Source organism: Syngnathus typhle, linkage group LG2, assembly GCF_033458585.1.
Source record: "Syngnathus typhle isolate RoL2023-S1 ecotype Sweden linkage group LG2, RoL_Styp_1.0, whole genome shotgun sequence".
NCBI lineage: Eukaryota > Metazoa > Chordata > Actinopteri > Syngnathiformes > Syngnathidae > Syngnathus > Syngnathus typhle.
Window position 1 is genome coordinate 24,739,925 of NC_083739.1, and position 15,261 is coordinate 24,755,185.

General features: G+C 47.7%; 1 protein-coding gene across 5 annotated transcripts in view; it reads left to right on the forward strand.

The window, feature by feature from the left end:
- The window catches only part of lama5 (laminin, alpha 5), a 348,173-nt gene that overhangs the window by 102,803 nt on the left and 230,109 nt on the right, over positions 1–15,261 (forward strand). For 4 of the 5 annotated variants that reach the window (XM_061273125.1, XM_061273122.1, XM_061273123.1 and 1 more), the window contains 6 exons: positions 11,594–11,734; positions 12,195–12,332; positions 12,437–12,571; positions 13,795–13,929; positions 14,032–14,169; positions 15,109–15,170. In XM_061273125.1, the coding sequence (XP_061129109.1) occupies positions 11,594–11,734; positions 12,195–12,332; positions 12,437–12,571; positions 13,795–13,929; positions 14,032–14,169; positions 15,109–15,170 (749 nt within the window). The remainder of the gene's footprint in view (positions 1–11,593; positions 11,735–12,194; positions 12,333–12,436; positions 12,572–13,794; positions 13,930–14,031; positions 14,170–15,108; positions 15,171–15,261) is intronic. The other variant, XM_061273126.1, reaches the window with a different exon arrangement.

A 15,261-nucleotide genomic window follows, 5' to 3' on the forward strand; every position in this document is an offset into this window, starting at 1 on the left:
CTGGCGCTGCTCACTCTCTCCACCACAGCACCGTCGATGGTCAGCGGCAGGTGTTGGGTGTGACCCTTCCGGAAGTCAACAACAATCTCCTTGGTCTTGTTGACGTTCAGCAGGAGGTTGTTGTCCTTGCACCACGTGGTCAGAAGGTCAACCTCCAACCTGTATAGAGTCTCGTCGCCCTTGGTGATGAGACCCACCAAAGTGTCGTCAGCAAATTTCATCATCCGGTTGGTGCTGTAGCAGCGCAGTCATGCATCAGTAGGGTGAAGAGCGGCGGACTGAGCACGCAGCCTTGGCGGGCCCCCGTGCTCAGCGTGATGCTGGCGGAGATCTTGTTGGCAACACGTACCACCTGAGGTCTCCGACTGAGGAAGTCTAGTAGCCAGTTGCAGAGGTAGGTACTGAGGCCCAGCTTGGCGAGTTTGCAGATGAGACGTTGTGGCACAATGGTGTTGAAGGCAGAACTGAAGTCCACAAACAGTAATCTCACATACGAGTCCCTACTCTCCAGGTGGGTGAGGGCCGAGTGGAGGTCAGAGCAAAGAAGCGATTGAGATCGTTGAGCAGACGGATTTCGCCCTCACAGCTCTGCGGCGCGGGCTTGTAGTCTGTGATGGTCTGAATGCCCTGCCAAAGGCTCCGTGCGTCCTTGCTGTCCTTGAAGTGGGCGGTAATCCTGCAAGAGAACACCCTTTTCGCCTCCTTGATGCCCCGGGACAGGTCGGCCCTCACTGCCCTCAAGCCAGACTCATCCCCCGCTCTGAAGGCTTTGTCCCTGGGCCTCAGCAGCCCCTGTCAGCCATGGCTTCCGGGTAGCTTGAGTGACGATGGATTTTGCGTGAGTCACATCATCAATGCACTTCGTGATGTAAGAGGAAACAGAGTCGGTATACTCCTCAATGTCTGTCCGATCGTCGCAAGTGGCAGCCCGCCTAAACATGTCCCAGTCACTAGTGCCAAAGCAGTCACGAAGCGCATCAGAGGCACCCTCAGGCCACACCCATACCCGCTTGCAAACCAGCCTGGATGCGCTCACCATTTGTCTATATGCGGGTAAAAGCATAACAGTGATATGGTCAGAAAGTCCAAGATGGGGTAGGGGGGCGGCTTTGAAAGCTCCTTTATGTGAAGAGTAGACCAGGTCCAGGAAGCTGTCGCCACGTGTTGGAAAATTAACATGCTGGTGAAGCCTCGGAAAAACAGACTTCAGGTTAGCATGATTAAAATCCCCAGCGAAGATGGTGAAACCGTCAGGGTGCGCCGTCTGTTCTTCACTGACAGCCTGGTACAGTTCACTAAGAGCCGCGATCCTGTCGCCTTCGATGTTGGAAGGCGGGATGTATACCGCGACTAGCAGAATCGCGGTAAATTCCCTTGACAGGTAAAAAGGACGGCACTTAATGATCACAAACTCCGCCAGTGGCGAGCAGTGCTTGCATACCACCACAGAGTCCCGGCACCATTCGTCACGGATGTAGACGCATATTCCACCTCCTCGCGATTTTCCCCCTTTTACAATGGCCCGGCCCGCCCGATAGCACGCTAGCCGCTCCAGATGTACAGCAGAGTCCGGAATGTTGACAGTCAACCAAGTCTCAGTGAACACGAGCACACAGCAGTTACGCACTGTCCGGTTCGTAGACCTCAGCAGGCGAACGTAATCCATTTTGTTGTCCAGCGATCGAACATTCGCCAGAAGAATGGATGGCACGGCCGGGCGAGCTGGGTTGGCCGCCAGCCTGGCCCGGACATCTCCGCGCTTGCCCCTCTTCAGCCTCCTCGCACACCGCTTCCGACGCTCCCTAACCGGGGGAGGAATAGCAGCAGGCGAGTCCGGCGACGTTTCAGGACGGAGCAGTCCGAGCTCCTTTAATGTCCCCGCTTCAAAGTCCAGAACGCCACAAAACTCGCTTTCGCCGATGTCGAGCAGAACCTGCCTGCTGTACTTGTACCACGGCTCAGTACGACGAGACGAACACACAAAACTTTCGGACAAACACTCATTAAACGAACAAAACACCTCACGAGCGGGACAGAGAGAGGTTGCTGCGTGTGCACGCGCCGCCATCTCGACGACGCATGTCGCCTGCTTGCCTACCTGCCTGTCTCCTTGCCTGTCCGCCTGCCTGCTTTTGTCTCTTGCGAGCTTCCAGTCGTGCCCCGGCACACGTCGTCTGTCATCTGCTGCTGCGACACTTCTTCCTTGCTGTACTTGCCTTGCCGGCGTTCTAGCCTTCCACTTGACCTTCCCCCTCATTTACATAAATGAAATTCATGCTGCACGTGGTTCCCCAGCTTAATCCATTACATAAACACAACCTCATCGCTTCACGCAGCTACTGGAAACAGAAATATAATACAGTCCAACTGCATGGGAGAGAGCAAGATATTACAACGCTATATGCTGGCACTCATAGGAAATGTGATATTACTTCGGGTAAAACACTACTGCTTTAATAAACAAAAACGGAAAGTCCCATATTACTGCATTAATAGGCATATATGCAGCTGAAGCAGGTTGACCAATTTAACTTTTTAATATTACATAATTATTATGGTTTTTATAAAAATGTATTTTGGGGGGGAGGGTGTCAGCGCCCAATATGTGATCCTAATAATAATAATAATAATAATTCATTAGATTTGTATAGCGCTTTTCAAGAACCCAAAGACGCTTACAGGGAACAATGCAAAGACATACATGAGGGGGGGGGGGGGCGGCGGAGGAAACAATTGGATAAACTTAAGAGGAGGAAACCAGTTATGGGTAGGGGAGGTCATAAGCTTGGGAGAAGAGGTACGTTTTTAGACGGGACTTAAATATGGGGAGTGTGGGTGAGTCACAGACAGACTGAGGGAGAGAGTTCCAGAGTCGGGGTGATGTGCAGGAGAAGGCTCTGTCACCAAAGGATTTGAGTTTGGATTTTGGGACTGTCAGACGTGAAGTATTGGAGGATCGGAGGGGACGGTTGGGGCAGTAGGGGACAAGAAGGTCGGATAGGTAAGTGGGAGCCAGGTGGTGAAGGGCTTTGAAGGTGAGGAGTATCTTGAAGATGATACGCTCCTTCATGGGGAGCCAGTGAAGAGAGTGGAGAACAGGAGTGATGTGTTCACGGGACCGGGTGTGGGTAAGGAGGCGGGCAGCAGAGTTTTGGACTAGTTGAAGTCTATGGAGTGAGTGAGCAGTGATTCCAGTGAGAAGGGAGTTGCAGTAGTCAAGCCGGGATGAGATGAAGGCGTGGATGAGAGATTCAGCGGCAGGGAGAGAAAGGCAGTGCCAGATTTTAGCGATGCGTCGGAGGTGGAAGTAGGAGGTCTTGACAACTGAGCTAACATGAGGTTGAAAGGACAGCGTGGGGTCAAAAATAACGCCAAGATTGCGTGCCAGAGGGGAAGGAGTGATGTTTGAGGAGTCAATGGTGAGTGTGATGGATCCAGTTTTATTAAGGGAGGATTTAGTGCCTATGAGGAGGAGCTCTGTTTTGTCACTGTTGAGTTTGAGAAAGTTGTGGGTCAGCCATGCTTTTATTGTAGAGATGCAGGTTTCAAAATGGGTGAGGGAAGGGTTACGGGTTGGTGTCGCACGTATATAGATCTGGGTGTCATCAGCGTAGCAGTGGAAGTCCAGATTGAGTTTGCGGATGACAGTACCAAGGAGAAAGAGGTAACAGATGAATAGGAGGGGGCCAAGAACTGAGCCTTGGGGGACCCCTTGTGTAACTGGGGAGAGGATGGATGCGTGACCGGAGAGAGAGATGAACTGGTTTCTGTTGGTGAGGTAGGAGGTGAGCCAGTCGAGTGCAGTGTCATGCAACCCAGGAGTTTGACCTGAAAGTCAAGTCAAAACCTTTGTGTTGGGTTAATTTATATGATCAATTATTATTCCACAAACACAAGATTAACCCAAGAGTTTGACCTGAAAGTCAAGTCAAAACCTTTGTGTGGGATGGATTTATCTGATCATTTATTATGCCACAAACATGAAATGAATCAGAAGACAATGTTTTGTTTATCAGAACACATAAAACATTTTGATAGGAATGCATCGCTGCTCGTTCGTTTTGCCATGATAAGGGGTTAGCTAACTTAGCATTTGCATCTCTTGACTCCGCCGCAGTGTTGTTAGCTAGCAAACCTGCACGGCACGAATGGATAGGACACATTTTCAGGCACTGTCAATGCTATGATTGGCTATTTAGCGTAAGTGAACCATATTATATTGGCTGGACACCTGTCAATCATTGATTTAGACGACAAAAAGGCACAAAGAAAATCATCCGTCCACTTTATTAGATTAGATTACGTCTAACATTAGATACTGAGCAATTAGTGTATGCTGAATTTTATTTTGTGTGCAGAATGGACTTTCTTGTGCGCAGAGACTCCGCGAGCAGTGCGCAGCTTAGAGGGAACACTGTTGGGGACTACTGTTCTATGTCATGTTTTGTGTTCTCCTTCACATGTCCTTTGTTAGGAGTTCTATGTGCTTTGTCACATGTTTGGTTAGTAGATGTTCAGTTGGAGATCATAATATTGGTTATCTCTGTTCTATCTTGTATGCACTATGTCACGTCTGTCCTCTTTATCATAAGGTCTTTGGCTGCATTCAGACTGCCATTTGCTGTTCTGTATTTAATTTTATTTTTTACGACTGTGTGAATGGCTCCAATTTTTATATTTTTTTTAAATCCCAATTTGGTCACTTTCATATCTGCTCATAGATCGGGCACGTATCGGATTTATTTGCAAAACGACCGCAGTCTGAATGGCTAGGACACATATGTATATCTGACCTTGATGTCATCCAAATTCCAAAATGCGCTCCATTTGGACTGGATACGATTGAGGGGAGTTGGGAGATTGAATCTGCATACGTGTTCTGAATAACAGTATTGTCGACATTTATACCAATAGTCGTACTTAAGACGGTTCATTTATTATGCGCAGCAATGACATAATGTCATCTTCCATACACATCTCCGGAGATCAACTCATTTCCCAAAAATATTTATACCTCCTCTCACATCGCTTTTTCGTAGATATGAGATGATAAAGAGATGAACTGATACATACTGAACAAAATTTACTTAGGTGAAAACTACGTCATGAGTGACGTCTGTTAGGGTTTACAGATTATCTTGATCGTATGATTATGTTGGAATGTAACCTGTAATAAATAACTTAGCTTGTCCTGTCTTAACAAAAGTAGTAGAACAAAGTGCTAAGATCTTTTCAACTGATTGACTAGCTGCAGAGGAAGCAATCAAAGTTGTTTTGTTTACACAACGTCAAAAAAGACCCCCTGCTATGCTTTGATCAGCAGGCCAGGGACTTCAACCCCATCCTGTCCACTCTCACCCCCACTCTGTTCCTTTCAATAAAAATGCTCCTGCAAGAGGCCTGAGTCAGACCTCGTTCGATCATCGCTGTATGCACAGCGACGAATGGACTCTCCACCTGCAGGTGTCTAAAATGACTTACTTGTCTCCCGTGTGGTTCTTGCAAAATAAGTTAGAGTGAGCACCACCCTAACAACATCTCTTCCTCTGCCCATGTAAGTCAGGACACTTTTGCTTCACACACCAGACAAACTGTGGGTGCATTTATTCATTCAAGAGAGTTCAAGAGTTTTTTTATTCGCCATGTTTGAGCGTGTCAAACAAGGAATTTGACTTCGGTAAATCACACCCTCTGTTCAACATTTAGGTGACTAACAACACTCAGGACATGTGAAAAATAGCAAATATTCTCAAACATCCCCTGATCTTAAACTCCCAAAAGGGCAAGGAAAAACTCAAAACTCCAGCTAGGGGAAATGAGAAACCTTGAGAAGAGACCACAGATGGTAAGGTCCCTTATCCAGGATGACCAGGCTGCAATGGATGCAGAGAGGACACATAGTACAAACAGTGTAGACAAATTCAAAAAAGGTGTGGAGAGCAGGATGTTATTGCACAGTAATGACTCTGAGACGCTAAGAGTGGTGTGAGTTCATCAGAGCAACAGCCTGGGGGAAGAAGCTCTCTCTGTGTCTGCTGGTTTTGGCGTACCGAGCTCTATAACGCCGTCCGGAGGGGAGTAGTTCAAACAGACTGCAACCTGGAAGAGAAGGGTCTGTAGCGATATTCCTTGCACGTTTCCTGGTCCTGGACAGGTACAAGTCTTAGATAGATGGGTGGTTGATTCCAATTATCTTTTCTGCAGTCCTGATTGTCCATTGCAGTCTGTGCTTGTCTTGTTTGGAGGCCGATCCAAACCAGACAGTGATGGAGGTGCAGAGGACAGACTGGATAATGGCAGTGTAGAAGGTCTTCAGAAAGCCCTCGCGGCAGGTTGAACTTCTTGAGCTGTCTCAGGAAGTACAGCCTCTGCTGGCCCTTCTTCCGGACAGAGTCTATGTGGCCGGTCCATTTCTGGACCCGAGAGATTGTGGATCCCAGGAACTTGAAGGTGTCTGTCGAGGGAATGATGAACGCCGAGCTGAAGTCCACGAACAGGATCCTGGCGTACGTTCCTGGGATGTCCAGGTGGTGCAGGATGTAGTGCAGTCCCATGTTGACCGCATCATCCACCGACCTGTTTGCCCGGTAGGCAAACTGGAGGGGGTCAAGCAGGGGGCCCGTGACATCCTTCAGGTGGTTCAGGACTAACCTCTCAAAAGATTTCATGACCACAGATGTCAGTGCGACAGGTCTATAGTCATTCAAACCTGTGATGGCGGGCTTCTTAGCCACTGGAACAATGGTGGAGCTCTTGAAGCACAAGGGCACCTCACACAGCTCCAGAGAACGGTTGCAGATCCGTGCAAAGGTGGGCGCCAGCTGCTCAACGCAGACTTTCAAGCAGGAAGGTGACACGCCGTCTGGGCCCGGTGCCTTCCTGGTCTTTTGTCTCCGGAACATCTGGCGCACTTCCTCCTCGCGGATCTGGAGTGCGGGCGCGGCCTCTGCAAGAGAGGGAGTGGGTGATAACGTTGATAGAGGTGTAGACAGAGCAGTTGTGGGGAGAGGTGAGTATGTAGATTGTGCTGCAGGAAGTCCCGTTGTGTGGGAGGACCGATGAAACCTGCAGTACAACCTGTTTAGCTCGTTAGCAAGGTCAAGTCAAGTCAAGTTTATTTGTATAGCCCTAAATCACAAGCAGTCTCAAAGGGCTTCACATAGACAGAAATTGACAATTATTCTCAAAGCATCCCCTGATCTTAAGCTCCCAAAAGGGCAAGGAAAAACTTAAAAACCCCTATCGGGGGAAAATGAGAAACCTGGAGAAGGGACCACAGATGGAAGGATCCCCCTTTCAGGATCACCAGGTTGAAATGGATGCAGAGAGGGCACAAATGATACAACATAAAAATCAATGAAATAAAAAGTGGATGTCCGTGTCAGAACAGAGGGCTGCCGAAGGAGCCCTCAATTGTCCTGGCAGTGTCTTCGAGGAGGTTGAGCTGCAGTTCCCCCATCCTAAATTGGCCCACGAGAATCCAGATAGCAGCTGTCAGCATGGGTGCCACCTAACCACCTCCCCGGCCGGGGAGGGGGGAGGGAGGGGGTGAGGAGGGGGAGAGAAAACAAACTACAGCCGAATCGGCCACTACAGGTTAGTTAACGGCCATGTCATAGAAATGTGTCTTTAAACGTGTCTTAAATGTTTCTACTGAGGTAGCAGTCCTAATATCCATTGGTAAGGAATTCCAAAGCTCTGGAGCCCGAATAGAAAATGCTCTAGAGCAGGGGTCCCCAAACTTTTTCCTGTGAGGGCCACATAACCTTTCCCTTCTCTGATGGCGGGCCGGTGGCAGTTTGTAACAGAAAAAGTGTGACGATCGTAGGGGAGCTTAAAAAAATTATTGTTTTCCAGAAAGCCACACATAACCAAATAACGGTTATTTAATAACCCTTTCCAGGTTCTTTACAGAAAAAAAGTCAGGAAACAAATAATAACACTATTAATGAAATAAATAATAACTAAACCCTCTCTGAGTTCTTCACAGAAAAAACAGGAAATAAATAACTAAATAACTCTCTCTGGGTTCTTCATAGAAAAAAAAACATGGAACATTAACTTTCTGTTGTGCCATGCACAATCTTAACAGATAAAAGTTCAGCTCAGTTGTCAGAGCAGAACCTCTCTGACACATATGAGCAGTCTCTTAAAGTTCTTGTGTTCCTTCCTTATAATCCTTTTGTAGGTTCCAGTAGGCTTGTAGACACCGCTGTCTTTTTTGTTAAAGTTTGATAGTGCGTCATAGTCTGGAGTAAAATTTGTTGTGGCAATTCTTAGGCGAGATCCGAGGTGTTGGTCCGTTTACCTCGATCTGTGACGGGTAGATGTTGACGTTCATGTGGCTGAACGTCACGTCGCGTACGTCGAGCCAAATTGGCAACTCTTTTAAACGCTCGGCACTGCTTTACTTGGGCGACATTTTAACGGAAGGATTCCAGGGGAAGGTTTGTGGGTGGCTTTAGCGCAAAACTGCATCTGAAAGCTCAGCGCGCAAATTACAAGAATGCTGTCGTCACAGCCCACGCTCTAAATTCGGGACTGATACAAATAGAGCGCGAGTGCGCCATGTCCGTACACGCACTTGTGAGTGTGCACCGAGCTTTCTGACACGGCTTCCGGTAGTAAATGCGCAGGCGAGCGCTTCCCCATCTACTGGGGAAACGCAGTCATTGCAGGCAAAATGAGCAAAAAAAAAAAAAAAAAAGTTTAATAATACAATTTATTCAGGGTTGGCGGGCCAGATTAAACGGTCCCGCGGGCCGTATCCGGCCCGCGGGCCGTAGTTTGGTGACCCCTGCTCTAGAGCCTGCAGACATTTTCTTGGCCCTCGGTGTCGCTAAAAGGGTAGCGTTTTGCGAATGAGGGTTACGAGACGGCAAGGCTCTCCACAGGACGGGGGGTTCGTTTCTTGAAGCCCGTGATGCTCTGCAGACCTTTCCACACTGTTGAGGGATCAGGATTGGCAGAGAGGTGTCTCTTCAGGCTCTCCCCGTAACGCCTCCTGGCTTTCCTGACCTCTCGGTTCAGTGTGTTTCTGGTCTGCTTGAACAGGTCGCGGTCGCTGCTCCTGTAGGCCTCCTCCTTGACTTGGCGCAGCCTCCTGAGGTTCGGTGTAAACCAAGGTTTGTTGTTGTACGTACGGAAGGTCTTATTCGTCCACACACAGATCCTCACAAAAACGGATGTATGATGTGACAGTGTCAGTGATTTCACGCAGGTCTAAAGTTGCAGCTTCGAAAACTCCCCAATCCGTGCAGTCAAAGCAGGCTTGGAGGTCCTGCCTTGACTCCACTGTCCACTTCCTCACAGTCCTCACCACAGCCTTAGAAGTTTTTAGTTTCTGCCTGTAGGCCGGGATCAGATGAATTAGACAGTGGTCCGAGAGTCCTAAAGCTGCACGAGCCACAGAGTGGTATGCATCCTTAATCACTGTGTAGCAGTGGTCCAGAGTCTGTGTCCCTCTGGTGGGACACGTTACGTGCTGTCTGTATCTGGGGAGTTGGTGTGCGAGGTTCGCCCTGTTAAGACCACCCAGAACAATTATTAGTGAGTTTGGTAGAAGTTTCTCCATGTCTGTTAACTGGTGAGCCAGCATCTGCGTGGCTTCACTCGCGCGTGCGTGTGGTGGAATGTAAACAGCCGCCATGACGATCGAGGAGAACTCCCGTGGTGAATAGAACGGCCGGCAGTTTATGAAAAGTGTAGTTTAGTATGTACTGTTAATGCTTAAACACAAAGGAAAAATCTGATTTCATCAAAACTCTGAATTGAGCATGAAGTGTGAACCTTATCGCATTTTCTGTGTTCCGTCACTTCCCGATTATCTTTTCCGCAGTCCTGATTGTCCGTTGCAGTCTGCGCTTGTCTTGTTTGGTGGCTGATCCAAACCAGACAGTGATGGAGGTGCAGAGGATAGACTGGATGATGGCAGTGTAGAAGGTCTTCAGCAGCTCCTGTGGCAGGTTGAACTTCCTGAGCTGTCTCAGAAAGTACAGCCTCTGCTAGGCCTTCTTCCGGACAGAGTCTATGTGGCCGGTCCATTTCTGGGCCGGAGAGATTGTGGATCCCAGGAACTTGAAGGTGTCTGTCGAGGGAATAGCATTACTGAGAATAGTGAGGGGTGGAAGTGGTGAAGGGTCTCTCCTGCAGTCCACTGTCATCTCCACGGGCTTGAGCGGGTTCAGCTCCAGGTGGACCAGCCGCTCCACCTCCTGTTCGAACTACTCCCCTCCGGACGGCGTTACAGAGCGCTGTACACCAAAACAAGCAGACACAGCTTCTTTTCCCAGGCTGTCACTCTGATGAACTCACACCACTCAGTCTCTCGGAGACATCACTGGGCAATAATATCCTGTTCTTAGAAACTTAGACAGACTTTATTGTCATTTTGTAAACACTTGGTGCACACCTAACAAAATTTCGTTGCATACGGCTCTCAACAGTGAAATGATATTTCGGCTGAATAAAAAGTGACATTTCTATATAAATATCTATATAAATATGAAATTAGACAAGTATAAAGCGCAGCAGTAATAAACTATGTACCCAGTGCAGGAAACAAAAAAACAGTATTTACAAAGTGCGCAGAGGAATGCTAAGTTGACTGTTCAACAGTCTGACGACAGTAGGGAAAAAACTGTTGCAGAACCTGGTGGACCTGCAGCGGATGCTGCGAAACCTCTTCCCAGAGGGTAGCAGGGAGTACATCCCTTGGTGGGGGTGTGATGGGTCACTTATAATATTTCGGGCTCGGGACACGCAGCGCTGGGATGACAAGTCCTGAATGGAGGGAAGAGGAGCCCCGATGATCCTCTCCGCTGTCCTCACCACTCTCCTTACGTTCTTCCAATCGGAGGCGCTGCAACCCCCACACCACACCGAGAGACAGCTTGTCAGAATGCTCTCTATGGTGCTTCGGTAGAACGTCCTCATGATGGGTGGGGGCAGGTGGGCTTTCCTCATCCTCCGCAGGAAGTACAAGCGCTTCTGTGCCCTCTTGACCAGTGTCGTGGTGTTCCCAGTCCAAATGATGGAGGCAGCCTTGCCACTTAACGACGGTCCATTGGGTGCCGTTGAACTGGACTGCCCTTACACCTGTCTATGGAGCCCCTGGAGGCTATTTTGTGTGTTTTGGGGTGTTCTCTGATATTGAGGGGTGCTGGTTGGCCGCTGTTACTTTTTTTTCCTTTGTCTTTTTGCTTTCCTTTGCTTTGGTGGCTTTTATCTTTCGCACTTTCTGGCTTTCTTTGTGGGGCCGTTGTGTGGCAGCCTTATGAGAGCGTATTGAGTTCCGCTCATGCCATCTGTGTGTCTTTTGTATACCCGCTCTGTGGTATAGATACTGCTGGGGCCTGAATTTCCCCACTCCTGGGGATCAATAGTAAATGTTCAATCAATCAACCAATCAATTAAATGTTGTTCGTCACCTGAATGCTGTTAGTCACTTAAATGTTATACAGAGGCTGAGATCAACCGGAGTCAAATTCCTTGTTTGGCATGCACAAACCTGGTCAATAAAGCTGATTCTGATTTTGATTGCTAACATATCTTGTATTTGGAGTTTCAAAAAAAACTTCTTTTTTGTGTCCAGACTGTGAGTGTAATGCGGCCGGCACTATTGACAACTCATGCAGACCCGATCCACAAAGCAGAATATGCTTGTGCAAACCTGGCTTCACTGGCGACCACTGTGACATGTGTGCACCAGGCTTCCATGGACTCAACTGCCAAGGTGAGAATCTCAGTGACTCCAAGATCCTGCTTTAGCTCCCACTTTAATGTAGTCATGCTCTCATTAGAAGAATGCACTGCACCAGCACCACCCATTGGTAGCACTCCCACAAGACCCCCCCCCCCCCATACACACACTCATGCACAGTTACACACACGCACAGACACAAACACGAGCACACACACACACACGCATTCAAACATACGTAAATATTGACAACATTGCAATGGGTGTCTCTTGATTTGCTGGTTTATATATCCTACGACCCAGGAGATACACACACCTGTGTAAACACTTTCTCAAAACATTGTCATTGTAAGTAGCTTGCCATAGTTCACCCCATTTTACTGCTTCCGTGTGTGTTTGTGTGTGTGCGCGCGTGTGTGTGCGTGTGTGTGTGTGCGCGTGCGTGCGTGTGTGTGGGGGGGGGGTGCGCGTGCATGTCCGCGTGTATGCGCAGCCTGTCAGTGTTCAGGTCCGGGTTGCCTGGATGGTTCCTGTGACATACTAACGGGTGACGGTGTCTGTCGCAGTGGTTTCCATGGTTACCATTGTGACCAGTGTGCATCAGGCTACTTCATCTACCCGCTCTGTCAGTGTGAGTGACAAACTAACTAATGTTGTGTTGATGGCGTCAGATCTTACAGTAGAATCAAATGTGAAAACTTCATGTTGTGTTCTGTTGTCTTTTGGTATCCACAGTGTGTGGTTGCAGTTCTGTGGGCTCTTTGCCTGAAATCTGCGACCAATTTGGTCGCTGTCTGTGCAAAGCAGAATTTGAGGGTCCTCGGTGTGAACGGTGCCGATCTGGATTCTACTCTTACCCCAATTGTCAAGGTTATATGTCAACATACACAAATGCAATCACATCTGGATGATGGGCTTAGACCTAGAATGTAGACCTCAGATATCCTGGGACTTTGAGCTTAGATGTGAACATGGGTAAAGGACTCAGACTTTGGACCAAGCTTCAACCTAGAATATAGTTTTTGGACATTGATGTAGTACTCAGAACATAGACCAATCACCAAGGACTTAAGGAAGATTTGGACATGGACTTAGGACGGGGCAAGCAAATAAACTGAGTTATTGTATAGTACTACTATATGGACATAGGACATATAAGATTTGGTTACCTTATTGGTCCCTAAATTAGTTTCAGAGACAGGAAAGAAGCTACGGCACATTAAAGAAATCCAGCGAAATCAACAGATAGCACATACGTTCATTAGGTTAAAAGATGAACAGACACAGACCAGCACTGGATGTTGCCACTGCTACACTATCACAAATACACGTCCATAAGATCCTCCAACATGCCAAAATAATATCCACATCATCAACTCACCTCATCCCACTTCACCATGTCAATATACCAAGAAATCTCATCATATGGAGCTGAGACATGAACCCAAGACTTGGACCTAAGTTATGAAACCAAGTCATTGACCTAGGATAGGGGTGTCCAAACTACAGCCCGCGGGCCAACTGCAGCCCGCGCTCCAGTTTTTATTGGCCCGCAGCAAATTCAGAAAACATAATTGAATGTGGCCCGCACAACAGGTTGAGCACTTCTCAGTTTCCACACTAGATGGAGCCCGCCACACAAAGCGCTTGACGTCCGATTAGCGCACCCCCCCCCCCCCCCTCCCCCCGGAAGAGAAGCGAACGCGCAGCGTTTGATTTGACGTCACACTAGCAACCCCCCCACACACACCGGGAGAGAAGCGAACGCGCTGCGTTTCACATCCGATTAGCACCCCCCCGGAAGAGAAGGGAACACGCAGCGTTGGACGTCCCACTCGCTCCTTTTGGAGCGGGTCTCGACACTCAAAACCTAACCCTAACCCTAGCCAGACATGTAAAACGGCTAGCACAGTGGCCCTCGAGGACTGTTGCTAAACATTCCTGACCTAGGACATGCACAGATGTCTAGAACTAGAACCTACACACATGCGCCACAGCAATGATGCATGGATGTCCACAGCTTGTTTGTTGAGGTTTCAAAATGTTCAATCGTTATTGCAAGTGTTCAATCAAGTGTTCAATCATTATTGCAGTGTGCATGTGCGACCCTCGCACGTCATACAATACCAGCTGCACGGCGTCGGGTCAGTGCCACTGCCGACCTAACTTCAGCGGCGCCTCATGTGACCAATGTGCGCCCGGTTACTATGGCTACCCCTGGTGCACACGTGAGTAGTAGATGATGTTTTTTCTTCTTTTTATTTGTAAATGGATAACTTCTACGTGTCTGTCTGTGGGTGCACGCATGTGGGTGTGTGCGTGTTTTGCAGCATGCCTGTGTTCCACAGAAGGTTCTCGCTATAGCAGCTGTGATGAGGTGACTGGTCAGTGTGCTTGTCTGCACAATGTTCATGGCCAGCGCTGTGACAGCTGTGCTCACGACACCTATGGCTTCCCAAACTGTCAAGGTGAACACACGCACGCGCAAACACACACACACACACGCATAAACAAACACACGGAAGCAGACAGATGACCAGTTGAATGAAATAAAAGCAGATGAATGAAATAAAAGCAGCAATGGGTTTTCTAATATATAAGTAACTGAAATTAAAGAGTAGAATAGAATAGTCATAGTACCTTATTGTGCTCCACCATGTTGAAAATTTGACAGACAGCATACATAAAAACAGGTAAGATCAGGGCCAGTCCAGGTCATTTGGGGGGCACTGCAGAAGATACTGTATTTTCCGCACCATAAGGTGCTTCGAGTTAAAAGGCGCAGACTTAATTTCGGGGCTTTTCTGTATTTAATCCGCACATAGGATGCACCGCGTTATAGGGCGCTTGCATTCCATGATTTACGGTAAAAAATTTTTTTAAAAATCTCACAGGAGCAAGGCAGTCTCCGTTGTACAAACCGGATTCGGTTGAAGTTGGGAAATTGTGTAAAATGTAAATAAAAACTAAATACATTGATTTGAAAATCCTTTTCAACCTATAATCAATTGAATACACTACAAAGACAACATATTTAATGCTAAAAACTACTAAACTTTATTTTATTTTTCAAATAATAATTAACTTAGAATTTCATGGCTGAAACACGTGCAGTAGAAGTTGGGAAAGGGCATGTTTACCATTTCGTTACATCACCTTTCCTTTTAATAACACTCGATAAACGTTTTGGAAGAGAGAGAGGAGACTAATTCTCTTAGCTTCTCATGTGGAATTCTTTCCCATTCTTGCTTGATGAACCGCTTCAGTTGTTCAACAGTCCGGGGTCTTCCCTGTCATATTTTACGCTTCGTAATGCACCACACATTTTCAATGGGAGACAGGCATGGACTGCAAGCGGGGTGTTGGTGGATCAGGAGAGATCCTCACTGATGTGTGTGTGTTTCCAGCTGGCACATGTCATCCTGCAGGTTCCATTGCAGGTTCCGTTGATGTTGTTTCTTCTCCTGTGGTGAGTTTTTAATTTTTTTTTAGGAGCAATATAGATTGAAATGTTTTGATTTGCTTTTTATTATTACGAGAGAGAGAGAGAGAGAGAGAGA